At 44.0% G+C, this 27,325-nt stretch overlaps 1 protein-coding gene across 3 annotated transcripts in view; it reads right to left on the bottom strand.

The window, feature by feature from the left end:
• Window positions 1–27,325, bottom strand: part of inpp5f (inositol polyphosphate-5-phosphatase F) — a 287,343-nt gene that overhangs the window by 97,994 nt on the left and 162,024 nt on the right. For all 3 annotated transcript variants that reach the window (XM_085994542.1, XM_085994541.1, XM_085994540.1), the window contains exon 3: window positions 19,837–19,973. In XM_085994542.1, coding sequence (XP_085850668.1) covers window positions 19,837–19,973 — 137 coding nt within the window. The remainder of the gene's footprint in view (window positions 1–19,836; window positions 19,974–27,325) is intronic.

The following is a 27,325-nucleotide window of genomic DNA, read 5'->3' as shown; positions in this document are numbered from 1 at the left end:
GTTCCCTCCCTAGACATCTTTCCTGAAGAGACTTCTTCATGCGTTCATATTCATCCCGCTCTTCCTGGGTTTCCTGCAAATCCTTCACTAATGACCTCGTTTGTGATTTCAACACTTCCCCTTCCCTCGGGGATTGATTGATCAGGCTATTCAATCCTTCTACTGGAGCAGCTGTTTCAACATTCTGCTGTTCACATTGACGTGATTCAGCATACTTTTGGCATCCCTGTAAAATCTGTGTTGCAACCTCAGCCATTTCCATAACTTGAGAGCTCCGAACTCCTTCCCTTAAAAGATTGAAGCTCATGTTCAGATTGTTCCCATTGTAGAGTCTTGTCCTTCAGCATATGAAGGAGTTGGCTGACCATTAACTCTTCCACGGGAACACTGTGGGTCAGAGTCTTCTCCATTTCATCCACCTTTTCCTCCAATGCTTTCACCTTCTTTTCCTCTTGTACTTTGGCTTCCAGCGCTCAGAGAAGTTGCGCATTGATGCTCTCTAGCTCATGTTCAGAGGCCATTCTTACAGTCTCTGTGTTTCTTACAGTTCCCTTTTCTTCCACTGAACGGATTCCCAGTTGAATCTGTTCTTCAAGTTGTTGAATCTCGGTCATTGCCGCCCCATATTTGTCTTGGGTTTCCTTTAATATTTTTATGAGTTCTTGTACATCTTGTCTTTCATGTTCTGCCATGTCTTTCACCTCTAATTTCTCATCTATGGATGGAACTTCTACCGATGAGTCTGTCTTGGCCTTGAGCTCATCAAGAATTTCCTGCAGCCTTTGGACTTCTTGCTCATGTTCAACCTTCAGTTGCTCATATGCTTCCACTGAAACTAGCTTTTCGGAGGTTGCCGAGTTAACCCCTTCCAGAATTGTAGCCTGGGCCTGTTCATACTGTTCTTTCAACTTCTCACACTCTGCTTGTAAGGAGTCGTAGAGAAGAACTGGAATAAAATCCTGGCTTCCTGAAGATTCCTCTTCATTTGCTTCTTCCTGCAAATATTCTAACTCCTGAACAGCATAAGGGAGATGTGATCGGTAATTGGTCACGATGGCTCTATGGTCGCTCTCTGCTTGAGCTAGCTGCTTCTGTTGTCTTTCCAGATTCTCCCATTCGGTGTCATAGAACTTTTTCATTGTTTTCATCTCTTGTACGAGACGGTAACTCAATTGTTCTAATTGTTGTCGTAATTTGAAATAAGTTTGAGTCTGAGCTCGGTGTTCTTCCGTCATGGATATGTCCGTAACTTGAACAGGCTCAGAATTTTCTGTCAAACTAGGTTGTCATTGTTCGGTGGAGTTCTGCTCTGAAACTTTGTTCTTCTCTGGAGCATAAGCCTTTATGCATGCCTTCGTTTTTCCAACCTTCGTCGGCAAGTCCATTTCAGCCTTGTCTTTCATATTTGGGTTGGTCTTATCGTCATCCGTTTCAGAATCTGAGCTGATTGTCTGCACCGAGTCCTCACTCGTTATGGCTTTTAGATAGTGCCATTCCATGTCTATTTTCTTGATCCACTCCCGTCCTAGAAGTGGTGGTCCTCCCTCATGTAGTACGTATAAGTTCATTCTTGGGTGTTCTTTACCCCTATCTCTCACTTTGACTCTTATCTTTCCCATGGGGTATACTTTATGCCCCGTGTATGTCTGCAATACGAACTTGGTATCTCTTAAGGGTATATGTGAGAATAGCCGGTGGTAATCCCTTCGATTTATGACTGATAGAGCTGATCCAGTGTCCAACTCCATTTTCACTTGGATTCCAGCTATTTTTAGCATGACCCAGATAGTTTGTAGGTCAGCTTCCTTACTCACATTGTGAATTCTCAGACTACCCAGCTCCTGGCCGTTTGGGTCTGAGTCTGAATTCTGTTCGTCTGAACTCTTCTCAGCCACCTTGTGTACCTTGTACTTTTCCTGTGATGGCTTCCTTTGGTTGTTGGTCCTTTTCCCTGACCGGCATACCTTAGCTATGTGACCCAGTTTGCCACATTTCCTACATTCCTGGTTCTTAAACCAGCATTGGTTCTGGTCGTGTGTTGTCTTCCCACAATGATAGCATTTTGTTGTTGTCGAGGTAATTTGATCCACACTTAGTGCTGCTGTCTTTAGCTGCATTTCCGCAGTTCCCTTCGCTGCGGCTTCGTGCGATGCTGCAATAAGGACAGCCCTGTCAAGTGTAAGGTCGTTCTCTTCTAGTAGTCGCTTTAGCGTTCCTTCCTTTGCCAACCAGCACACGAACTTGTCTCGCAATGCCTCTGTCAGATTCCCTCCAAACTGGCAGTATTTCGCTAGTCTACGCAGTTCGACCAAGTATTCTGCGTTGCTTTCGTCTTTCCGTTGCGTTCTCGCATAGAATTTGAATCGTTCCGCCAACATCAACGGTGTGGGGTTCAAGTGATCCTTCAGAACAGCCACAATATCATCGAAAGTCTGATCCGCCGGTTTAGCTGGTGATAGTAGATGCTTCAAGAGCCCGTATGTCCTCGCGCCCATCGAGTTTAGCAAGGTTATAGCTTTGTCATCTTCTTCTATTTTATTGGCCTCAATAGATCTCGATGCGTTCCACGTATGTGGCTCAGTCTTCTACCTCGGCATTAAAATCGTTGATGTTACCACGCTTAGGCATCTTCCTCTCTTTCTGATAACACCCCAAATTATTTCTTTAACTTTTTTTTTCCTAAGATGGCGGTTTCCCCGTGAAAATGGCGGTTTCCCACGCTTATCTTCTCTCCCCGCCCACTTCAATGGCGGTTTCCCGCTTCTGTCTTCTTCCCCGCCTAATGGCGGCTTCCCGCGTTTCTTCCCTAGCGGGAGGGGTACACTTTCCCCCACAGGCGACGGCCGCTGGCTTTCAGATTCACAGCCTGCGCGTCGGCTTCAGTGCTTTCCCTTTTCTCGGCAAGGCAACCGGCGCTGGGTACACCCCGTTGACGGCGAACAGGTTCAGCCGCTGGGCTGGCTCTCGCGCAGTCTCCCTTGGTCGGCTCTGCCTCTCCCAGCGCTGGGTACACCCCGTTGACGGAGAACAGTTTCAGCCGCTGGACTGGCTCTCGTGCAGTCTCCCTTGGTCGGCTCTGCCTCTCCCGCTCGCTCGGCTCCCAAACGCCTCTCCCAGCCGTCTCGCAGTCCGGTGCTTCCCTCCCCGGCTGCGGCTGAGTTTTTATATCTTCCCGCGCCTACGCTCCCGGTCGCAGCGCTTCGTGGCTTCGGTCGCTGCCCGGCCTTTTTCGCCGGTCGCGGTCTAGCTGTCTCACGACGCCGTTGCGTCCCCAGCCTGTCTGTACCGCGGCTTCCTTGCTCCACGCTGCCCCAGTCTCAGCGCCTCTGGGCCCGACTTCTGTCCGGCTCCTTTCCCCCTCGACCGTGGTCGAGTGCACCGCCCTTATCCTCCGGTTATTCTTTTTACTTTTCCCTTACTCACAGTCACCGTGGCCGTCTTGCTTCTCGTGCTGATCGGCTCACTCCTCACCATGGCAGAAGGGACAGTCAGTGCCTGTTGCTGATGGAAGTCTTTGTCTCTGAATTCTTCCTCCTTTCCAGCTCTGCAGACTCGAGTTTTCTCCCAGCAGAATGACGAGGGCGGTTGCCTCTTCTCGACGCTCGTTAACTGCTTCGGAATTATTGTTGCCGCAGGGTACGATCGGACTCGTCGCCACTGTAAAGTCTGTGGGTTGTTTAGTTAATTAATGCACAGACTCCAAGAGTAACTTAAAACAGGACTTTACTATTCGAAGGTCAGGGCGAATCTGCCCAATAACTCCTGGCACAACACTTATATACTGGTGTGGTCACCGTCGGTATTACCGTATACAGAAGCCAAACAAAGTAGTGCCACACCTAAAATAGTTCTCTTAAAGGTGAACGGTTACATACAATAGTTCTCTTAAAGGTAGACGGGTGCATACACTACAGATTTAAGCTTCGTCTCGGCTGTAGACAATTGAATACACAAGGGGGTTAAGTGAGTCAAAGAACACCAGCTCAGGCAAGAGTCACCAATGTGTTCTGGATAAACTCGGTAATTACAGACTGGTTAGTCCAACATCATTTGTTGACAAACTCTTCAAACCCATAATTCAAGATCAAATTAGTGAGCACTTCAGGATGCGTGGGATAATCAAGTCTTGAATTATTAAAATGAGTCATATTTGCTGAATTTAGAGTTTATTTTTAAAGGAGCGACCAATTATAGAAAGGAAATGCAGTAGATAGTATATATGGATTTTCAGAATGTGTTGGAAAAGCAGTCTCATAGGAGGCTTGCTACAAAAAAAGTCAGGTGTATGATGTACAAGGAGTTGTAGCAACATGGTTGACCTAAGGTTAGGGTTAATGTCTGGCTGCTTGGATTGGTGGAAGGTTTGAAGTGGTGTACCCTCGGGGCCAGTGCTGGTCCACTTCTGTGATATGATAAGCAGAGAACACAATGTTGAAATTTTCTACTGACCCAAAAATTAGGAGGTTTGGCAAACAGCAGGAAGGACTGTAAAAGACTTAAATGAAAACAGACAGGTGAGTGGAATAGGAGGCGGATACAATTTAACGTGGAGATGTGTGAGCTAATGCAATTCGGAAGGAAAAACAAGGAATGGGAGCATTTACTCAATGTAAAGAAATTCAAACCTTTGGTGCAAATACATAATTCCATGAAGGTGCAAGTGCACATCAATTAAGCCATAATTAATACATTTTGGATTTTAATAAATTGAATACAGGAGCAGAGAGATTATAAGTGCGTACAAGGAATTGGATAGGCCACAGAGCTCGATGTAGTTTTGGGTGTTCTATTATAGAAAGGACGTTCAATCCATTGAGGGTGTACAATATAGATGCAGAATATTCATGCAGAAAACAATTTAGCAAGAGGGATGTGGAGAAAAGGAATAAAATGAAATGATCTGGTAATAAACAGACTCAAGTAAAGATAGGGGATAGCGTCAGACAAAATCATGGGGAAAGGAGCACGGTTTACAAAGGTTAAAATGTACATATTATAATGTGCAGAGTGAGATAAATAAACTGGTGGGGGGGGACTGAAAACAACTATTTCACACAAAGATCTAGACTTCATAACAAAAACCTGGCCGCAAATGACAAGAATGGAAAATAAATATATTGGGTTAATAAATTAGGAGGGCTAGAAAGGAGGAGAGGCAAAGTGTCAATAGTGGTAAACAAGGGACGACATGCTGTAGAGGGTTGATGTAGACAAGAAACTGCTACAGACAGCCAATAATAAAGTGAAGCTCAATAAGTTGGAGCTCAAAAATAATGCCTTGTTACATTTGTGAGGGTGTATTCCAGACCTCCAAATTGTGGGAAGCATGTAGATAAGAAATGTGCAGTCCGATTAGAGAGATGAGCAAGAACAAAAAAATTATTGTTCTGGGAGATTTAAATTATCCATTTAATGATTGGGACAGAGAGTGAGTAAATGGAGAAAAAAAGAATGGAATTCCTAAACGTGTCCAAGACTCCTTCCTCAAGCAGTAAGTTAAGAGGCCTACCAAGGCAGTGGTGTTGCTAGATCTGGCTGTGAAGAAAGATGATGATCAGCTAGGTGAGCGCCTTGGGAGCAGCGATCACAATATGGTAAGGTTGAAGATCCGACTAGACGGGGAAAAGTCAGTACAAAAACTAGAACACCAGATTGGATTAAAGTAGATTTTAGAAAGATAAGGAGCAAGCGAGCCGAGGTGCTTCGGAAGGAGAAACTGACAGTACTGTAGAGCAACAGTGGGTCAAATTGTAGATTATCAAAAAATGGCAGAGGTTTTTATTAAATACTTTGCATCAGTCTTTGCGAGAAGGATATTGAGGAGGAGGTGAATCCTGAAGTGGTTGAGTGTGAGAAGAGCGATATTATGATGGATAAAAGGAACATTTCAGTAAGTTAATTAGTTCGCTTAAAGGAAGACAAGGCTCCAGAGCCTGATGGGATCTATCCTCAGATCCTGTGGGAGATGCAGGAGGAAATTGCAGTGCCCCTAGAAATTGTATTTTACGGCTCGAGTGTGGACGTGTGCCAATGGACTGGAGAGTGATCATAGTCGTACCATTGTTAAAAAGAGAGACAGGCATAATTTGGGTAGAGGCCAGTTAGCTTAACATCGATGATGGGGAAAATTTTAGGCTTCTTAATGAAGTATGAAATCCACATATCTATAATAGAAAAAATGTAACTAGCCAGAACAAATTTCAAAAGGGATTGTGCTTGACAATGGGGCCAGAAATTCGGGTCCCCACGGATGAGTATGCGCTGGGTACTCACGTGTAGGTCCAACGAAAGTGCCAGTTTCGTGCATGCATTGCACATGCGCGGGAAACCGGAACTTCCATTCCCTTAAAGGAAGGGGTTCACAGGTCGAACGCGTGCGCCGGAGAGGCAGCGCATACGCCTGGAACTTCCGTGGTTTTTTTTTTTTTTTTTTATATACAGGTTTCTCCGGGCGGGTAAGTCTCCAGCAGCTACGCTTTTAAAAAGCAGTCGCAAGGCCTGCTTTTAACAAGGTAAGTGGTGAATTAAGTAAAATTAAAACATTTTTTCCACAGGTTTATTATTTTTAAATACTTTAAAGAAAGGTAAGTTTATTTTTAGCCCTGTTAAAAACTAATTAATTTTTTGGAAAAATTACAATTGTTTAAAATAGTTATTTTATGTAATTTTTTGAAGTTTTAGTTATGTTTTGGGGCTGAACGCGATTCATAGATTTGCCAGGTCTTCCTGTCAAATCTATGAATAGAGATTCCCTGCTACGATTGGCTCTCCGTGGCCCACGTGATCCCAGGGGACGCTTCGAACTAACTGCGCCCCTGGGATACGCAAGCACTGCGCGCCGGCAGTTGGAGCAGGCCCAGGATCAGAATCCCACGCGGGCCCACAGCACAACGGCCGGTGCACTAGGTAAGTGCAGGTCGGGGGCTTGCACCCGCGGGAAGCCTCCGACCCGAATTTCTGGCCCCATATAATTATTTGAGGAGCTAACAGATGGGGGAAATGCAGTGGATGTGGTGTTTAGGGAAGCCTTCGACAAGATACCACACAGGAGATTAGAAACATAGAAGATAGGAGCAGGAGTAGGCCATTCGGCCCCTTGAGCCTGCTCCGCCATTTAATGCGATCATGGCTGATCATTCAAGTTCAGTACCCTGTCCCTGCCTTCTCCCCATATCCCTTTAGCCTTACGAAATATATCCAACTCCTTCTTGAATATATTTAATGAATTGGCCTCAACTGCCTTCGATGGTAGAGAATTCCACAGGTTCACCACTCTCTGGGTGAAGAAATTCCTCCTCATTTCTGTCCTAAATGGCCTACCCCTTATCCTTAGACTGTGACCCCTGGTTCTGGACTCCCCGACCATCGGGAACATCCTCCTTGCATCTAGTCTGTCCAGTCCTGCCAGGATTTTATAAGTTTCAATGAGATCCCCTCTCATTCTTCTAAACTCCAGCGAGTACAAGCCCAATCGACCCAATCTCTCCTCATACGTCATTCCTGCCATCCCAGGTATCAGCCTGGTGAATCTTCACTGAACTCCTTCCATGGCAAGAATATCCTTCCTCAGATAAGGCGACCAAAACTGCACACATTACTAGAGAAGATTAAGGGATGTGGAATTAGGAGGAAGTTGGATTAAAAATTGGTTAGAAGGGATAAGACAGTCAGAGTTAAGGCCAGTTTTTGTCCCTCAGAGTGGTTTGGAAGTGGATAGTGATGTCCAACAGGGTTCAGTTCTGGGGCTACTTCTTTTTACTGTGTACATCAATGATTTGGATATACGCCTAGAGGGAGTGGCTTCAAAATTTGCAGATATCAAAATAAGAGGTATACTTCATTATTTAAAAGACCATAGGAAACTGCAAAGGAATATTGATAAGATGGGGAAATGGGCTCATAGGTGGCAGATGGAATTCCATGTCATCAAGTGTGAGGTGATGCATTTTGGTTAAAAAAACAACAGTAATTATACTCTAAATGGAAATGGGCTCAGTGCTGTAGAAAAGCAGAGGGACTCAAGGGCATGGGTTCACAGAACATTAAAGTGCCTCGGGCCGATAAATCTGTCCAAAAAATTGTAATGGAACTCTAAGTTTTATTGCCAGAGGTATAGAACGTAAAAGCAGAGAGGCAATAATGAGCAAATATAAAACCTTAACACCTTAATCAGACCTTAGTTAGAGTAGTGTGTGCAGTATGGGGCTCCACATTACAGAAAGGATATCAAGGCTTCAGCAGGATGCTGCCTGTATGAGGAATTACAAATACGAATGCAGACTTGAAAAAGAGAGAGGTTTTTGTTAATCTTAGAACAAAGCAGATTACAGGCTACAAGAGTAGTGTTTAAAATTGTGAAAGGATGGGACAGGGTAGATAGAAACAGACCGTTTCCAGTAGTTTTGGGGTTTAAAATGGGAGCTTGATACAAGATTGGGCAAGAGAAACTTCTTTACAGACAGCTGTGCGGCTGTGGAATTCACTTCCAGGGCCACTGGTTCAGGCAGAATCTGTGTCAAGATTCAAGATTAGATTAGATTGGATAGGTGGACGAAAGAAGAGAGATAAAAGGGATATCGGAAGATGTATAGCAAATGTGATTATTTGCTCGCATGGAGCTGCCACATACTGGTTGGGTGAAATGGCCTGTTTGTGCTGTAACTTCTCTGTATTCCTTTGATACCAGGGATGATGAGACACTTGAGATAATGAGACTATTTTCACTGGAGCAGAGTGGGCAAAGTGGAGTTCTAAGAGATTTTTGAAAGTATGATGGGCTTTGATAGGATAAATGGGGAAAAACAATCTCCTCTAGCTGAAGAGTCAGTGCCCAGGGGTCAGTTTAAAATCGGCACACAGAATGAGGCGAGAGGTTAGGAGAGACTTGTGCACAGAGTTGGTGAAGCATAGAATGCTTTTCCACACAGAGTAGTTGAGGCAGATATTACTGCATCTTTTCAGGGAAAAGTAGATACAGTTTAGACAAAGGAAGATACAAGGCAATGGCAAGGCAGTATGATTAGTTTTAGTACAGCATAAGAAATAGGAGCAGGAGTAGGCCATTCGGCCCATCGAGCCTGCTCCGCCATTCAATAAGATCATAGCTGATCTTCCACCTCAACTCCACTTTCCTGCACTATCCCCATATCCAAAAATCTATCGATCTCTGTTTTGAATATACTCAAAACGACTGAGCCTCCACAGCCCTCTGGGTAGAGAATTCCAAAGATTCACCACCCTCTGAAGAAATTTCACCGCATCTCAGTCCTAAATAGCCAACCCCTTATTCTGAGACTGTGACTCCCGGTTCTAGACTTCCCAGTCAGGGAAGACATCCTCCCTGCATCTACCCTGTCAAGCTCTAAGAATTTTGTACATTTCAATGAGATCACCTCTCATTCTTCTAAACTCCAGAGAATATAGGCCTAGTCTACTCAATCTCTCCTCAGGACAATCCCCCCATCCCAGGAATCAGTCTGGTGAACCTTCGTTGCACTCCTTCTATGGCAAGTATATCCTTCCTTAGGTAAGGAGACCAAAACTGTACACAATACTCCAGGTGTGGGCTCACCAGGACCCTATATAATTGCTGTAAGACGTCTTTACTCTTATACTCAAATCCTCTTCTAATAAAGGCCAACAAACCATTTGCTTTCCTAATTGCTTGCTGTACCTGCATGTCAACTTTCAGTGATTCGTGTACAAGGACACCCAGGTCCCTCTGAACCCCAACATTTCCCAATCTCTCACCATTTAAAAAACTCTGCTTTTCTATTTTTCCTACCAAAGTGGATAACTTCACGTTATATTCATTTGTCTGTTCTTGCCCACTCACTTAGCTTGTCTATATCCCCTTCAAGCCTCTTTGCATCCTCCTCACAACTTACATTCACACCCAGTTTTGTATCAGCAGCAAACTTGGATACATTACATTTGGTCCCCTCATCCAAATCATTGATATAGATTGTGAATAGCTGAGGCCCAAGCACTGATCCTTGCGGTACCCCACTAGTTACAGCCTGCCAACCCAAAAATGACCTGTTTATTCCTACTCTCTGTTTTCTGTCCATTAACCAATCCTCAATCCATGCTAGTATATTACCCCCAATTCCATGAGCCCTAATTTTATTTAATAACCTCTTGTGTGGCACCTTATCGAATGCCTTCTGAAAATCCAAATACACCACATCCACTGGTTCCCCCGTTATCTATCTTGCTAGTTACAACCTCAAAAAACTAACAGATTTGTCAAACACAATTCCCCTTTCATATATCCGTGTTGACTCTGCCCAATCCAATTTTTATTTTTAAGTGCCCTGTTACCACATCCTTAATAATAGATTCTAGCATTTTCCCTATTACTGATGTCAGGCTAACTGGCCTGTAGTTCCCCGTTTTCTCTCTCCCTCCTTTCTTAAATAGTGGGGTTACATTTGCTACATTCCAATCCACAGGAACTGTTCTACAATCTACGGAATTTTGGAAAATGACAACCAATGCATCCACTATCTCTATAGTCACCTCTTTCAAACCCTAGGATGTAGGCCATCAAGTCCAGGGGATTTATTGGCTTTCAGTCCCATTAATTTTTCAAGTACTTTTTTTTTTTTTTACTAATACTAATTTATTTAAGTTCCTCATTCTCTAAGTTCCTAAGTCCCTTGGTTCTCCACTATGAGAAGTTTTTTTCATCATCTTCTGTGAAGACAGACACAAAGTATTTGTTTAATGTCTTTTCCATTTCCTTATTCCCCATTATAATTGCTCCCATCTCAACCTGTAAGGGACCCACGTTTACTTTCGCCAATCTTTTCCTTTTTACATACCTATAGAAGCTTTTACAGTCTGTTTTTATGTCTCTCGCTTGTTTACTCTCACATTCTATTTTCCCTTTCTTTATCAATTTCTTGGTCCTCCTTTGCTGAATTCTAAAATCCTCCCAATCCTCAGGCTTATTACTCTATTACAAGTCTCTTCCTTTGATTTAATACTATCTTTAACTTGTCTTGTTAGCCATGGTTGGACCACTTTTCCTGTGGGGTTTTTGTGTCTAAAGGAATGTATATTTGTTGTAAATTATGTATTAATTCTTTAAATGCTAGCCATTGCTACGCTACTGTCATACCTTTTAATGTAGTTTCCCAATCTACCTTAGCCAACTCGCCCCTAATACTGATGTAATTTGCTTTGATTAGATTTAAGACCCTAGTTTCGGATTTAACTAAATCACTTTCAAACTCAATATCAAATTCTATCATATTATGGTCACTCTTCCCTAAAGGCCCCTTTACTACAAGGTTATTAATTAACCCTTTCTCGTAGCAGCTACAGACTTGATGGGCTGAATGGTGTCCTTCTGTCAACGTCTATGGTTCCCTGGTAGATTTCCACCCTTGACTGTTCAGCTTTCAGTTTGGAAGAAGCAACTGTGTCGTGTACTTGTCCATGCTGCTGTCAAAGCAACACCCAAACTACCCAGCAGCAGGTGTGCTATCTTTGTGTAGTCCAAGGATGCTGCCACTTCTCTTACTTCTTCCACCTGTGGCATCTGTGAACCTTCTTACATTTACACACGCTGAAGGCAATTACTTAACATTAAATCAATACAGCCGTTTACATTTGTATGAAAGGTATTTGCTTTAAATATACCCATTACCATTCTATGACTCCTTATTAAAATGGATTACATGGCATTTAATAGACTGCTTCCTGAGAATGTGCATTAATGTAATACAAAACATAAACCAGATTGAAAACCCAGAGATGGTTTTAAAGAATAAATTTCTGCATAATTTTACAGCATAAAACAAAAATGATTCCACTTTTCATTTTGGGGGGGGGGGGGGGGGGGGGTGTATTAAGGAAGGGGTGCTCCCGTGTTGTTCAAGTACAGTCGATCTATTTATACCACAAGCTTTCTGCTGCACACTGCATGGTCAGCTTCCCCGCACGAAGTTGCTTCATTATCAATTAAAGCCACCTTTTACATTCAGAAGCAATAATACTTCAGTATCATTGGCACTAATACCCCATCGGAAGGCATGGATTTTGCTGGACATGCAACGCTGCCGATCCAAGCCATGCAAAATTAAAAAGGACATTCTGAAAGAGCTGGCTTGAAAAACAATTTCATACCAGTATCAGTTTAAGTGTTTGAGCAGAATTAAACGACATGAACTAGAAAATATTAGAACACAAAAGATGAAACTAGTGAAGGCCCGTGAGCCGTCGCCTTTCACACATGAACCCACGCCATGGATTATATCTACACATTATATACAAATGCTCTCTGATCCCCAAAGATTAATCCAGAGTATTCAGTGACACCTGAGTCAGCCAATCAGTTGGAGGCAAGGCGGCGCGTGACTTACGGCCAGTGAATTTTTACAGCAAACCGTAAAACAAAGTCTATTTAAAAAGGAGTCTCTATGAACTGCAGCAAAAGGATACCGTGTGTAAAATCAATCCCAGTCACTTACAGCAGTGCCGTCTCCAGGCGTGATTGATGGGGGAATTACCCATCTCCCTTCTAGCCGGGAATAGTGGCGTCACTATACACAGCCATATTTAAACTAGCTTCCACTGTCCAAACTACTCTGGTTCCTAATCTACATTTCTACAGCTCTTATGTTCTGTGAATCTCTTCAGGGATACGTTAACTTAGCATATTTAGCATAAATTACACCAAGCTCCTATCATGGTTGCATAATTAGCAATCCCAAAACACGACTCGCATTCTTTTGCTGCCATGCCATTGTGTAAAAGCCAGCTGAACTCATTTCTAATTTTAATTTTCCACAACCTATCCCCCAACCAAATCTACACACTGCACCTCCTCGACATAGCACAGATACAGATCTCACAAGGCAGGAGGTTGGGCACACACAGATGTCCTACTGTTCCGCAGAGTTCGAGTGTGCTACACCTTCATTCTGGTTTAAATTTCATGCTTTTATCCTCTGGCTGCCTTGTGCCATTAAATGGGTAAGTTTGAGGAGGAGTTTACATGAAAGAGGGGTCAGTGTTCCTGGCTGATTTAATGGTTGTCTGGTTTTGACTTTGAGTTTCATTAATCTCAATTAAAATGTAAAATGAGCCGTGTTAATCCATACTAATACAAGAGCTTCAGCACATTAAGGGATGAGATTATGTCTTCCATTACTTCAATATGCAGTACTGTTGCGTCTAGGTTTTTCTCCAATGCATATTAAAAGAACAATCAAATGCATATGTCGCTCTACTTCAGTTAAGCAGAACAAGCACAGCCCTAGTTTACACAGGCTGCCATTTACTAAAGTGCTCTAGATGCATGAATCAGACTAGGATTGATCTGGAAGTAACTTTACATCAGCATGTGTTGTGGCTAAAAATGAATTCAAAGACTGCTGACTAAACCGCCATTAGAAGAGGTTCAACTAGGGTTGCCACCTTTGGTTGGACGTATTCCTGGAGGTTTGATCATATGGCATTCGAGCATGGTTCGCTAACGTTACTGCATTTAGCTTAGTTGAATATCCCAGTACACCAGCATTTCTAAGGTCACTCAAGATAATTATCCCATAGTACACAATTTTTTTAAAACTAGATGCACAATTTATACAGAAATATTTTGGAATCATATGGGAACCCCAGTAAAAATCATTGTTTTGTGGATAGGAGGGTTAAGGGAGAAAATCAGGAGCACGAGGTAAATCATTATCAGAGGGGCTGTGTGGCGATATAGATTATTGGTGCTCCAATATGTGCATCACACAATGATAGGAGGCTATTTCCCCACACACTGACTTCTCAATCCCAGCTGTGTTGTTGGGTGCTGACAGCTGGTGAATGGAGGCCTGGAGTTCTCTTAGGGAGGCGAGGGAGAATTTCATGGAGAGTTACCCTGGCCCACTCTCACCTACACCCCAGCAGCCAGCTATGGGTAGGCAAGGCACTGGCAAGTCTCAGTCTATCCTCTATAGCACATGAAGCTTCCAACGAGAAAATGTGGATGGAAACATTAAAAATTTACACCAAAAATTGTTCATCAGAACGTAAGAAATAGTAGTCCATTCGGCCTGTCAAGCCTGCTCCGCCATTCAATACGCTCATGGCTGATCCCCAACAGATTAAGCTTCATTCATACGAGTGTTAGAGCGCGCACAATAGTTTGTGATAAGCATATAGTTGAAGAAATCCTTTATAACCAATTACTGTAAATACATCACGAGGCACTGGAGAGGGTGCAAAAAAGATTTACAAGGATGATACCAGAAATGCGCGTGTATACCTATCAGGAAAGGATGAACAAGCTGGGTCTCTTTTTCTTGAAAAGATCAGACTGAAGGGTGACCGAATAGAGGTCTTCAAAATTATGAAAGGTTTTGATAGAGTAGACACAGAAAATGTTTCCACTTGTGGGGAAGAGCAAAGCTAGAAGCCATCAATATAAGATAGTCACCAAGAATTCAAATAAAATCCAATGGGGAATTCAGAAGAAACTCCTTCACCCAGAGAGTGGTGAGAATGTGGAAACTGGCTATCACAAGGAGTGGTTGAAGCAAATAGTATAGATGCATTTAAGGGGAGGCTACATAAGTATGAGGGAGAAGGGAATAGAGGGTTACGCTGATAGATTTAGATGAGGAAAGACAGGAGGAGGCTCGAGTGGAGCATAAACGCCGGTATGGACTGGTTGGGCCGAATGGCCCGTTTCTGTAGCGTATATCCTATGCAATCCTATGTACAGGAAACTTTGTGCTATCCGGCACCGACGGGGCCGAGCTGTTGCCGTTCCCTCAAAACTGCCGGACATACCAGCGCTAATGTTGAAAGATACGGAAGCTTTTGAGCTGCGTATCCGTCAACAAACCCTGTTGCTTACAGCTTCTAAACAGTCCAAGCGTCTCTGAAGCTTAGCAACAGCTTCAGCAGACCTTGCTTTTTTCCTCAACAGTCAAGCTCTGCAACGAGAAGAAAAAAAACCTAACGAAAACGGCTCCTGATTTTTGCCGGTGGCTCAAGCATTCCGGACAGTTAGCCTCCGGATAACACAAAGTTTCCTGTATTGCAAGAAATAAACTAATGATGTTGGCTGACTAATTGCCAGTACACATACCTAACATTAACGCAGACTGAATGCAGTTAGCTGGTCCCACTCCACACCATAACTTGGCCAGTAGTGCTAGGTCATGGGGTGGGACCAGCTACGAAGAAATTCCAGGCCACTTCTGTGAAGCAGGGAATGACCGAGTCAGCCAGACAGAGTCCTCGAGCGTCACCTGGTATGATGGTGGGGGCGGGAATTGAAGTACAGACAACAGAGGCAGCAGAGCCACAAATACAAAGCACTTTTCTCCTGGTAGCAGCAGTGCCCGGAAGAGCAACTCTCCATTCCAGGAGATTCCCAGACAATCCTGGGGGGTTGGCAAAACTAGGTTCAACAGAGAACCTTCAAATCAACAGCAACTTGCATTTATGTCATGCCTTTAACGTAGTAAAACGTCCCAAAGTGCTTCACAGGAGTATTAAAGACAAAAAATTTGACACCGAGCCAGAGAGAGAAATTAGGGCAGATGACCAAAAGCTTGGTCAAATTGGTAGGTTTTAAGGAGTGTCTTAAAGGAGGAGGAGGTGTAGCGAGGCAGAGAGATTTAGGCAGGGAATTCCAGAGCTTAGGGCCTAGACAACAGAAGGCACGGCCACCAATGGTTGAGCAATTAAAATCGGCAATGTGGAAGAGGCCAAAATTGAAGAGGGCAGATATCTTGGAAGGTCGTAGCGCTGGAGGAGGTTAGAGAGATTGGGGGTGGGAGGGGAAGAGACGATGGAAGGATTTGAAAACAAGGGTGAGAATTTTACATTGAGGCATTGCTGGTCAGCAGGGACACGGGTGATGGGTGAGCGGGACTTCATGAGAGTTCGGATACAGGCAGAGTTCTGGATGAGCTCAAGTTTACGTAGGGTGGAAGTTAGGAGGCCGACCAGGAGTGCATTGGAACAGTCCAGTCTAGAGGTAACGAAGACATGGATGAGGGTTTCAGCAACTGATGAGTTGAGGCAGGGGCGGAATCAGGCGATGGTACGGAGGTGGAAATAGGCGCTCTTGGTGATGGACGAATGTGTGGTTGGAAGCTCATCTTGGGGTCAAATACGACACCAAGGTTGCGAACAGTCTGGTTCAGCCTCAGACAGTTGCGAGAGAGCGATGGAGTCGGTGGCTAGGGCACGGAGTTCGTGGCAGGGACCGAAGACTATGGCTTCGGTCTTCCCAATATTTAGTTGGAAGAAAAGTCTGCTCACCCAGTACTGGATGTCGGACAAGCAATGACACAAATCAAAAGGTGGTGGAGGGGTTGAGAGGGGTGATGGTGAGGTAGAGCGGAGTATCGTCAGCGTACATGTAGAACCTGACGTGTTTTCGGATGTTGCCGCCGAGGGGCAGCATGTAGATGAGAAATAGAAGAACTAATCACTCTTTGGCATTTTTGCACTTTGCTTAAATTACAGCTTACAAGATGCATAGGATGAAAGGCATCTTAATTGAAACAATTTCCTGAAGACCACGTCATGTTTCAATGGGCGAAGCACTACCTAAATGTGCCCACTATCTTTAGATAAACAAGTTTTAGGTCGAGCTCAGTTAAAGAGATTTGGTTGGAAAAAAGAGTGCATATTGTGATTATATAAATATTAAAATTCATTTACAAATTAATAACTAATTGGCCTTTATATATTGATCATACATCAAACTTGTGCCGATAAAATATTGAAAATCTGAAATCCATTTTCACCAACATCTTGATACAAAGATATCCTGAGCTCACAGGCAGAAGGACATCTTTTTAACTTTCATATATTTCTGGAAATGGAAGTTTCATCTCAATAAGTTAATCACTGGCGCTGATTCCTCACTATGCCTATATGCACCGAATGGCTTTACAAAGTTGCTTTTTTCTTCAGTATGTCTCAAACATTGATCGAGTTCAAGCATCAGACAATGCTGAGCTAACTCTCAAAAAGCAGAAGCAAACTAAAGGTGTAGTTGACTAAATCAAAATGTGCATTTACAAAGGAACAGAAAACTTGATGTGTCAATATTATTTTAATCCTTCACAAGCTATCACTCTGGCTAATGCTTGGGAAAGATATTCAGGTCAATCTATCAATTATAGAAAGGAGCTTAAATCTCACTGCTGGCAAGGAACTAGTGCTGCTCAACAGAAGGGGATTTTCTGTTCACAGTACCATAGCATTACAAATACCCTGCATCATTGCAGCCCAGAAGTAATAGCATGACAGCTTTAATGAGGGAAGATGGTGCGAAGAAAATGAAAGAGTCACATCCAATGACAGGAACAAATGCACTTCATTTCAACAGCAGTGCTCGTCTTCTGTTACTCTGCTTGGTCAAGTAAACTTTCCAATCCTAAATTACCTCTTACATTTGGAGGCAAAAATATTAAATTAGGTGTTCAGTTAAATTGCGGAACTAGATGAAAGTTGTCTGAACTCATTCCCTTCCTCAGCTCTGACATGATAGTTTCAGTAAGATACTACAGGAGAAAACACTTCAGTCTGCAGCATATGCAAACCTCTGTTTGGGCTTCCTCCTTCTCTTCTTCTGGCATTAAAGCCCTTTGTTTAAGTAGCTGCAATGTCCAGTCATCTCAAAGATCAGAGCCATCACACCCCCATTACCTTTACTTTTTCATCTTCTGGCTAATGTCTTTCCATTTGCACCGTTACAACATGCATATGGGAACTGGGGAACCAAAGGATGATTATTGGGCACACCCTTTGCTGTAATCATGAGAATATTGAATGCTGGAGCAGAAACTCTCATCCTACTATGAATTATCCAGAAGCATCCCACACCACGTTGTCCCTTCATCCACTCTTGCAGTGAATTATAAGCAGACACTGCTTCAAAACCACCTAGTTTGAATTCTCCAGCTCTACAAATGGAGTCACAATCTACCTTAGGCCGAGTTCACTGCTGCAAAATGACCCATGCATACCCTCAAGACAGAGCAAAATGTCAGTGCATTGCACACATCTTCCACCGCACATGCATCATTCCAGGCACTCATCGGCTTGCTAAAAGTACGGAAATATCAAAAAGTGGAGGGGATTTCTCCCTTTAGTCATACTACTCAATTTTTAAAATTCCCACTACTTGATCATCAGAAATTAGTTTGTAGCAAGACCCCATTTATAGACACAGTTAAGATGACGCCTTTATCCAGCAACCTGAAACTTTCTGCAAAGATCTGGCACTAAATTGAAGATTTTCTAAGGGTGCCTCTAATGAACTATTCTAAAAGCTCACCGCCCAGTGCTACTCATGAAATCCATTCAAACAAAATACGTAACAGACTCTAACCGCCATTCACAAGATAGGACAGCGTTAGAAATTAGGGGTATCTAAAATGTATGTGGTTATGCAAATTAAATTGTGACGCAAATAATACTGTGTTTAGATGATTATATTGGAGCTCGAAACAAGGGGTTAATGTACAAGTTGTGTTTTACTGGAACTGCTTTAGTTTTATTTTCCTGGAAAATGAGTAGGAGAGAAGGGGAAAGACAGTCCTTAGCATGCTGCAAGGCCATGATTGGTTAAGTACAGAAACCATGTGTAATGGTTGTGAGGACCCCTGAAAAGGTAGAAGATAACAAGAGGGTTGGTCTTTTTTCCATGGCTTAAACAAAGAACTTGACATAGCATTGGACACCTTGTTTTAAGGGGAACCGCTATAGGTTAAATGGTTTTGTCCATATTCTACCCCAGGTCCACCCATAAAGAGTATAAGAAAAAGACCTGAAAAGCCTCCAGCACAGACAGTGGAGTGGAGAGCTCCCGAGAGTAGATCTATGCTGACTTTGGTCTAACACTTTTGGGCAGTTCAAGGAGAGAGACACGCGAGACGAGAAGGAGGGCTGTTCGTGCACGCCAGCCGTCTGTCCGATTGGGGTTGGTATCCACAACTTGTCACGGTCGTATGCTTTTGTTGTATAACTAGTGTGTTATATCCGCCTTAAACGCTGAATAAACACAACATACCCACCACATTGGTTGCGGTCGAGGTCGATCCTGATTATTTGAAAGTACCAGAGATAATAAGTTAAGTTAATCTCAACACAGTGTAGGAGGAAACAGTATATGTTGCTGTTGGCATCCATCGTCAGCACTAGACTTCCCAGATGAAGCATAACAGACCAAATATAGGGATACACCTACACAACCAACCAATGTGCCGCAATATCAGAGAATAGCGCCCCTGCCACAACAGAGGGTCAATATTGATGAAGTCTATTCTGATGGTGCCTTGGTTTTGTAAAATTGCAACCATCGGAAATAACACTTGAGACTACACTTCACTTAGAACTCTTTAACCAGAAGGCCCAAATAATCATAGACAAATAACTATTGTGACGGAACTCAGTGAAACTTTATGTTAAAGCAGCTTCTTATACACTATTCAGTCACAACTACCCACTGCTGCAAAACCAGGTTTGAAACAAGGATTCTTTGACCTGTGAAAACAGAGGTCTGAATACACTGCAAAACATAGTTCCCTCTAATTTTACATTAAGGAAACTGTTCCCAAAATTGTGCATGCTTTTTATTTACAAATATTACCGTTCACATCCACCAGGTTTTGGAAACAGTTTCCTAAATGTAAAATTAGACGGGAACTATGTTCTGTAAAAAAAAGGTAGCCGGGGATGTATTTAAGATGTAAAAAATGAAGTATTTTGCTGTTAATGATATCCCCAGGCAGAAGAACTGTATATGAAAGAAACAAATATTACAAGTCCTGTTGAGGAGAAGCTCGAGAATTTTTTCTTTACCTCCAGCTCCAGATCCTGAGGCTCTGCTTCAGAGAGTGGAATCACCGCTATCTTGGTTATCTTGTACACTTCATGTTCCCCTGGAAGCTTTCCAACCACTGCTTTCTGGCGGATTAGCAGGAGCCGCCATGCAAAATCTGAAAAGCAAGCCAAGATCAGTCAATAATGGAAAGCTCATTTAGGCCTATTATTCAGGAGGACAGACATATGAACAAAGTGACTGCACCAGGGATGGCTGCTATGGATGGACAATACTTCCATCACCTTTTGCCAAGTCAAATTGGACTGGGTGAGGCAATGGGCGAATGATAACATGGTATTGTGTTACGAAATGGAAAAAGATATCCAACCCAGAACCTGAAGCCCTAGATTCATTTTCTCTCTTCAAAAGAAGTCTCAATCATGAAACAAAAATAAACTGAGGCCGAATGTTCTTCATTAATCTGCTTCCAGACCGGCACCTGATCACACATCTAAATGGGGAGAGCGGTGCATGAAAGCTCATGGGCAGGGGAGAAGACTTCGGGGGTTAGGAACATAACAACAGGGAGTAGGCCATTCAGTCCTTGGGGAAAGAGGTTCCAAATTTCCACTACTCTTTCTGTAAAGAAGCGATTCCTGACATCACCCCTGAATGGCCGAGCTCTAATTTTAAGGTTCTGCCCCCTTGTTCTGGACTCCCCACCAGAGGAAATAGTTTCTCTCTATCTACCCTATCAACTCCTTTAATTATCTTAAACACCTCAATTAGATCACCCCTTAATCGTCCACACTCAAGAGAATACAAGCCCAGTCTATGCAACCTGCCCTCATAATTACCCCTTTCAGCCCAGGTACCAGGTTACCTCCTTGGCACCCACTCAAAATATGATCAAACACTGGTTTCCCCCAAGTTTCAGGAGATAAAATTACTTTAAGTTTTATTTTTCATCCCTTTATACAAGAAAAACAGCTCATAGACACCCACGGAAATTGTACATTTAAAAAAAAAATGCATAAGTAGTTACAAGGTACAGGAAACTTTGAGTTATCCGGAGGTGAACCATCCGGCAAGCTGGAGCCACTGGCAAAAATCAGGAGCCGTTTTTTATTCTTTTCGTTTGTTTTCTTTACTTTTTTTTCCCCCAGTCAAGCACTGCAAGGTCTGTAGCTATAGCAACAGCTTTAGCTACAGGCGCTTGCAGCTGCGACGGTTTAGAAGTTGTTGCTAAGCAACAGTGTTTGTTGTGAGATACGGAGATAAGAATCTCTGTATCTTTCAATATTAACTCTGGAGTGTCCGGCAGTTTTGAGGGAACGGCAGCAGCTCGGTCCCGTCGGTGCCAGATAGCACAAAGTTTCCTGTAGTCATAAAAGAGAAGTTTGAGCCAATTTTACTTCAACCCAACAATATTATGCACTGAAGTGTGCTCCAAGGTATTTTTATTCTGCCCAATACACAAAAAGCAAATTAATACATTCTGGGTTGTTTGGCTAGGAATGTAACATTAGGCCATGACAGACAACAGATTGCTGGAAGAACGGAGTGCAATTGGTAAACTGTCATCAGAATTAAATTTTGCTGATTGATACAGAAAAATAGTGTGGCTGGCTTTTGGATAAGATTGCCGCAATCAGAAATTCTGCTATTAATGATACACTGCCTGGATAGACTCCAGTCTCGCCCTATCTAGGCATGTAGAAGATCGCTTTTTAACTGTCACTATATTAAGTGTAACAGATGACAACTAGCGTTGTGTTTTCAAAAAGAAAAAAACGCCTCTTTTTTTGTGATCGTCTTGGAGGAAAAGAATATCTCAGCATAAAAGTAACAAACGTTTGCTGCAGGTTTACAAGAAACCCATTATTTACAGGAAATCAGGGAGCTTTCTAAGCAATGCTTCAGAGCAAAGCTCCAGCATATTCAAATCATGCTAACTTACAGTTGCATTTAGCATTCTTTTAAGTGTGTGGACTTTCACATTTCCATTCAACATCAATAAACTGAAGAATGAATCCAACTACTCTACTCTTGGCTCAAAAAAGGTTCACTTCAATGTATACATGGAAAAGCCAGAAAATGGGGTTATTCTGTGTGTAATCAGTACAATTAAGTCAATCTAATCACAACTACACTTCAAAATGTTTCACCTTCTTCCCCTTCACTTTCCTCTGACCACCCCCCTCCCAATTTCACCCCCTGCCGCATTTTCACTATCCCTTCTGACCTTCCCCTCTCTGACCCCGAACGATCAGTCCTCAGCAAAGGCCTGAGCTTCGTCCCCTTATGCCCCCACCTCAATGAATTTCAAGCTCGGCACGATGCGGAGCTCTTTTTCCGCCACATTCGCCTCCGTGCCCACTTCTTTGGCCAGGAGTCTTCCCCCCGCACGGCTGACCCTTTCTCCCGCTTTCAGAATTCTCGTTCTACCAGGACTCCCTCCGGCCTCTTACCCTTAGATCTTTTCATTGCAAACTGCTGCCATGACATCGGCCGTCTCCATTTCTCTGCTCTCCTCACTCACTCCAACCTACCTCCCTCTGAACTTGCAGCACTCCATTCTCCCGACATTGTCATTAAACCCGCTGACAAGGATGGTGCTGTTGTTGTTTGGCGAATCGACCTCTACCTAGCGGAAGCTGAACGCCAACTCTGCGACACCACCTCCTACCTCCGCCTGGACCATGACCCCACTAACGAACATCAAGCCACCGTTTCCAAGACTGTCACTGACCTCATCTCCTCTGGAGATCTTGCCCCCACGGTCGCCAACCTCATAGTTCCCCAACCCCGCACAGCCTGCTTCTACCTCCTTCCCAAGATCCACAAATAGGTCTGCCCTGGTAGACCCATCGTTTCAGCCTGTTCTTGCCCCACGGAACTTATCTCTTCCTATCTCGACTATTTTTTTCTCCTTGTCCAGTCTCTTCCCACCTACATCCGCGACTCTTCCGACGCCCTCTGCCATTTTAACAGTTTCCAGCTTCCTGGCCCCAACCGCCTCCTTTTCACTATGGACGTACAATCCCTCTGCACCTCCATCCCCCACCAGGGTGGCCCGAGGGCACTCCGCTTCTTCCTTGAACAGAGGCCCAACCAGTCCCCATCCACCACCACCCTCCTCCGCCTGGCTGAAATTGTTCTTGCATTTAACAACTTCTCCTTTGACTCCACTCATTTCCTCCAAATCAACGGTGTTGCTATGGGTACCCGCATGGGTCTTAGCTATGCCTGCCTTTTTGTGGGATATGTGGAACACTCTGTTCCAGTCCTACTCGGATCCCCTCCCTCACCTCTTTTTCCAGTACATTGATGACTGTATCGGTGCCGTCTCCTGCTCTCGCCCTGAACTAGAAAATTTCATTCACTTTGCTTCCAATTTCCACCCTTCCCTCACCTTCACATGGTCCATCTCAGACTCTTCCTTTCCCTTCCTCGACTTCTCCGTCTCCATCTCTGGGGCTAGGTTATTGACCAATATTCACTTCAAGCCCACTGACTCCCACAGCTACCTGGACTGCACTACCTCCCACCCCGCCTTCTGTAAGGACTCTATTCCATTTTCCCAGTTTCTCCGTCTCCGCCGCATCTGCTCCAACAATGCCACCTTCCATACCAGTGCTTCCAACATGTCTTCCTTTTTCCTCAACCGAGGATTCCCCTCTACTGTGGTTGACACGGCCCTCGACTGTGTCCATTCTATCTCCCGTACTTCCGCCTTCACCCCCGCCTCCCGGAACCACGATAGAGTTCCCCTTGTCCTCACCTTTCACCCCACCAGCCTCCACATTCAACGGGTCATCCTCCGCCATCTCCAGCGTGATCCCACCACCAAACGCATCCTTTCCCTCACTTCCCCTTTCAGCATTCCATAGGGACCGCTCCCTCCGCGACACCCTAGTCCACTCCTCTACCACCCCCCAGCACCCCTTCCCCTTCGCCCGGCACCTTCCCGTGCAAGCGCAGGAGATGCAACACATGCTCTTATACCTCCCTCCTTCCCACTGTCCAGGGTCCCAAACACCCCTTCCAGGTGAAACAGCGATTTACTTGTACTTCTTGCAATTTAGTATACTGTATTCGCTGCTCACGATGTGGTCTCTACATTGGGGAGACCAAATGCAGATTGGGTGACTGCTTTGCGGAACACCTCCGTTCAGTCCGTAAGGGGGACCCCGAGCTCCCGGTGGCCTGTCATTTTAATTCATCGCCCCATTCCCACTCAGACCTCACCGTCCTCGGCCTCTTGCACTGTTCCACAGAAGCTCAGCGTAAGCTCAAGGAACAGCACCTCATCTTTCGATTAGGCACTTTACAGCCCTCTGGACTCAACGTAGAGATCAACAATTTCAGATCATAACCTCGACCCCTATCACATATTTTCTTTTTTTATCCACACTTTGTTTTTTCTTCCCTCCCTTCAGCTGTCCTTCATTCTACCAGCGCAATTCACACCTCATCTAGAGCCATCCTTTGTTCCTTAACCTGTCCCATTTCCACCTCCCCTTGCCTTGAATATCTCAATGTCTCTCAACGTCTCTTAATCTCTCCTGCTTTCTATCCTATCACTGACCTTCCCTTTTGTTCTTTCATCCCCTCCCCCTTTTCCCAGCCCCCAATCTTGCTTTCCATTTCCTGCATTTTTTCCAGTTCTGACGGAAGGTCATCGACCTGAAATGTTAACTCTGTTTCTCTCTCCACCGATGCTGCCTGGCCTGCCGAGTTTTTCCAGCATTTCCTGTTGTTATTTCAAAATGTTTCAAGACCTTTTCAGTTATTTCTATACAAATACCAATTGTATTCGAACAGGATTAGCCCATAAACCTAGGCGGACACTCCAGTGCAGTGCTAAGGGAGTGCTGTACTGTCGGAGGTGCAGTCTTTTTTCGGATGAGACCTTAAACCGAGGCCCCGCCTGCTCTCAGGTGGACACAAAAAATCCCATGGCACTATTTCGAAGAGGAGCAGGGGAGTTATCCCCGGTGTCCTGGCCAATATTTATCCATCAATCAACATATCAAAAACAGGTTATCTGGTCATTATCACATTGCTGTTCGTGAGATATTGCTGTGCGCAAATTGGCTGCCGCGTTTCCTACATTACAACAGTGACTCCACTTCAAAAGTACTTCATTGGCTGGAAAACGCTGTGAGACGTTCGGTGGCCGTGAAAGGCGCTATAAAAATGCAAGTCTTTCTTTTTAGCTGATTATGTAAAGCTCCTTCTCTGTGAATTATTGTTCTAGATAGCTCAGAGCTCATACAACATGCAAGTGTCACTACCTTTGACTAATCAGATTTGCCAAACAATTACTGTATAAAGTATTGTCCACACTTATCTTGTCTTTGCTGTTGTCTCAAATAACATGCTGCAACTAGCCGTGGGTTCTGGCTTGTTGAAAGATTTTGAAGGGATAAACACCAATGTTATTTGCAATTAGTTAGTGACTTTATTTTGCAGCTCAAAAGCTGCAAAGCAATTTGCCCCAGCCTATTTGCTAAGCCGAACTTTTTAAGCTTTGGCGCAATCCTGGAATTCATTGAGGGGATAAATGAAAGCCACAAAAGGAAAAGTATTTATGGTTTCTGGGAACTCGGTCATAAAATGCAGATCAGACCCACATTAGTCTTGTTGATAATTATATTCCCCAGTGGTCAACACCAACGCTCACTTCCTTTAAAAGCTACAATTCTCCTGCTGCATCAAATCCACACGCTGCTTTCATCGGATCTCCTTTGCACCACAAAATCGGCACAGGGATTTTCTTAACAATCCAGTCTCCAAATAGTCAGTGCACAAAAATCCAGATCCTCATCAAGCCTACAGATCCAACATGAAAGGATCATCACAAACTAAAAGGGACAGAGTTAAACACAGCGGGTTACAAGTCAAAAATAACGGCCCTGAATTTCCGATCGGAGGCTTCCAGCGGGCAGATGCCTCCGATCTGGGCGGGGGGGGGGGGGCGGAACTACAAACCTACCTGCTGGTTTCGTAGATCCCGATGCTTCCGATCCTGGGCCTCTCCTTTTGGAAATGCGGTTCACAAGCTCCCCTGGGATCACGTGGGCCATGGGGAACCAAAGAAAGGAATCCCCCTTCATACTTTTGACAGGTCTCTACGCACAAAACTGTCAAAAGTATGAATGGGGGGATCACATTTAAAAACCACACTAAAACATTAAATACATTTTCGGAGAATAACATTCTCTGCTCTAAGGAGAACAGTCCCAACTTCTCTAGTCTCTCCACAAAACCGATGTCCTTCATCTCTGGTATCCTTCAGGGCTAAAAATAAACTTACAGGAAACTTTGTGATATCCGGCACCGACGGGACTGGCGTGTTGCCGATCTATCAAAACTGCCGGACATACAAAGTTAATGTTGAAGCATACGGAGGCTTTCATCTCCGTATCTGACAACAAACACTGTTGCTTAGCAACAGCTTCTAAAGAGTCAGCTGCAGCTGCAAGTGTCTCTAGCTGAAGCTGTTGCTATAGCTACAGACCTTGCAGTGCCTGACTGGGGTTAAAAAAACGAGAACTAAAAAAAGCGCTCCTGATTTTTGCCGTTAGATCGAGTACTCCGGACATACAACCTCCGGATAAACCAAAGTTTCCTGTACTTTTTTTGAGGAGTATTTTAAATTTATAAATATGAGTTATCAAATTTAATTATTCTATTTTTCAACACTCAAGCTGGTAAAAGCAGGCCATACGCTTTTACCAGGCCTAAGAATTCTATGGCCTTTCAGCGGGCGGGAGTTGTGCAAAAAGCGCAACTGTCCACCCGCAGAGGTCCTTTTCCCGGGCAGGCGGATGATTTGTCAAGAGGATTCTTGACAGATCGCAAGTGCTGGTTTTCAGCGCTCGCGCTTCGCATGCCTTAATCCGGCATTTGCGAGGCCCCTACAGGTGCGGACACACCTCGTACGCACCCGTGGGGGTCGAAAAATCCGGCCCAATGTTACCAGGACTCTCATGCTCAGAGTGCAGCATCAAGTACCACTAAATGAGCAGCCCCACTCACAGGCCACAAGCATGACTGCTCAGGACGTCATGCTAAACCTTGATAAATCACTGGTTAGACCTCAGGTGGAGTATTGTGTCCAATTCTGGCCACCACACTTTAGGACAGATGTCAAGGCCTTGGAGAGGGTGCAGGAGATTTACCTGAAGGATACCAGAGATGAAGGACATCGGTTTTGTGGAGAGACTAGAGAAGTTGGGACTGTTCTCCTTAGAGCAGAGAATGTTATGGGGATATTTAATATGGGTGTTCAATATTATGAGGTTTTGATAAGAGTAAATAAGGAGAAACTGTTTCCACTGGCAGAAGGGTCAGTAACCTGAGAATACCAAGGATACAGATAATTGGAAGAACTAGATGGAAGATGAAGAATACTTTTTACGCAGCAAATCGATGATGATCTGGAATCTACTGCCTGAAAAGGTTGGTGGAAGCAGAGTGTATAGTAATTTTCAAAAGGGAATCAGATATATACTTGCA

Source organism: Somniosus microcephalus, chromosome 8, assembly GCF_052327205.1.
Source record: "Somniosus microcephalus isolate GS21.2 chromosome 8, FLI_Smic_1.0, whole genome shotgun sequence".
Classification (NCBI taxonomy): domain Eukaryota; kingdom Metazoa; phylum Chordata; class Chondrichthyes; order Squaliformes; family Somniosidae; genus Somniosus; species Somniosus microcephalus.
Note: the sequence above shows the minus strand (reverse complement) of the source record. Positions and strands in the feature narration are given on the sequence as shown.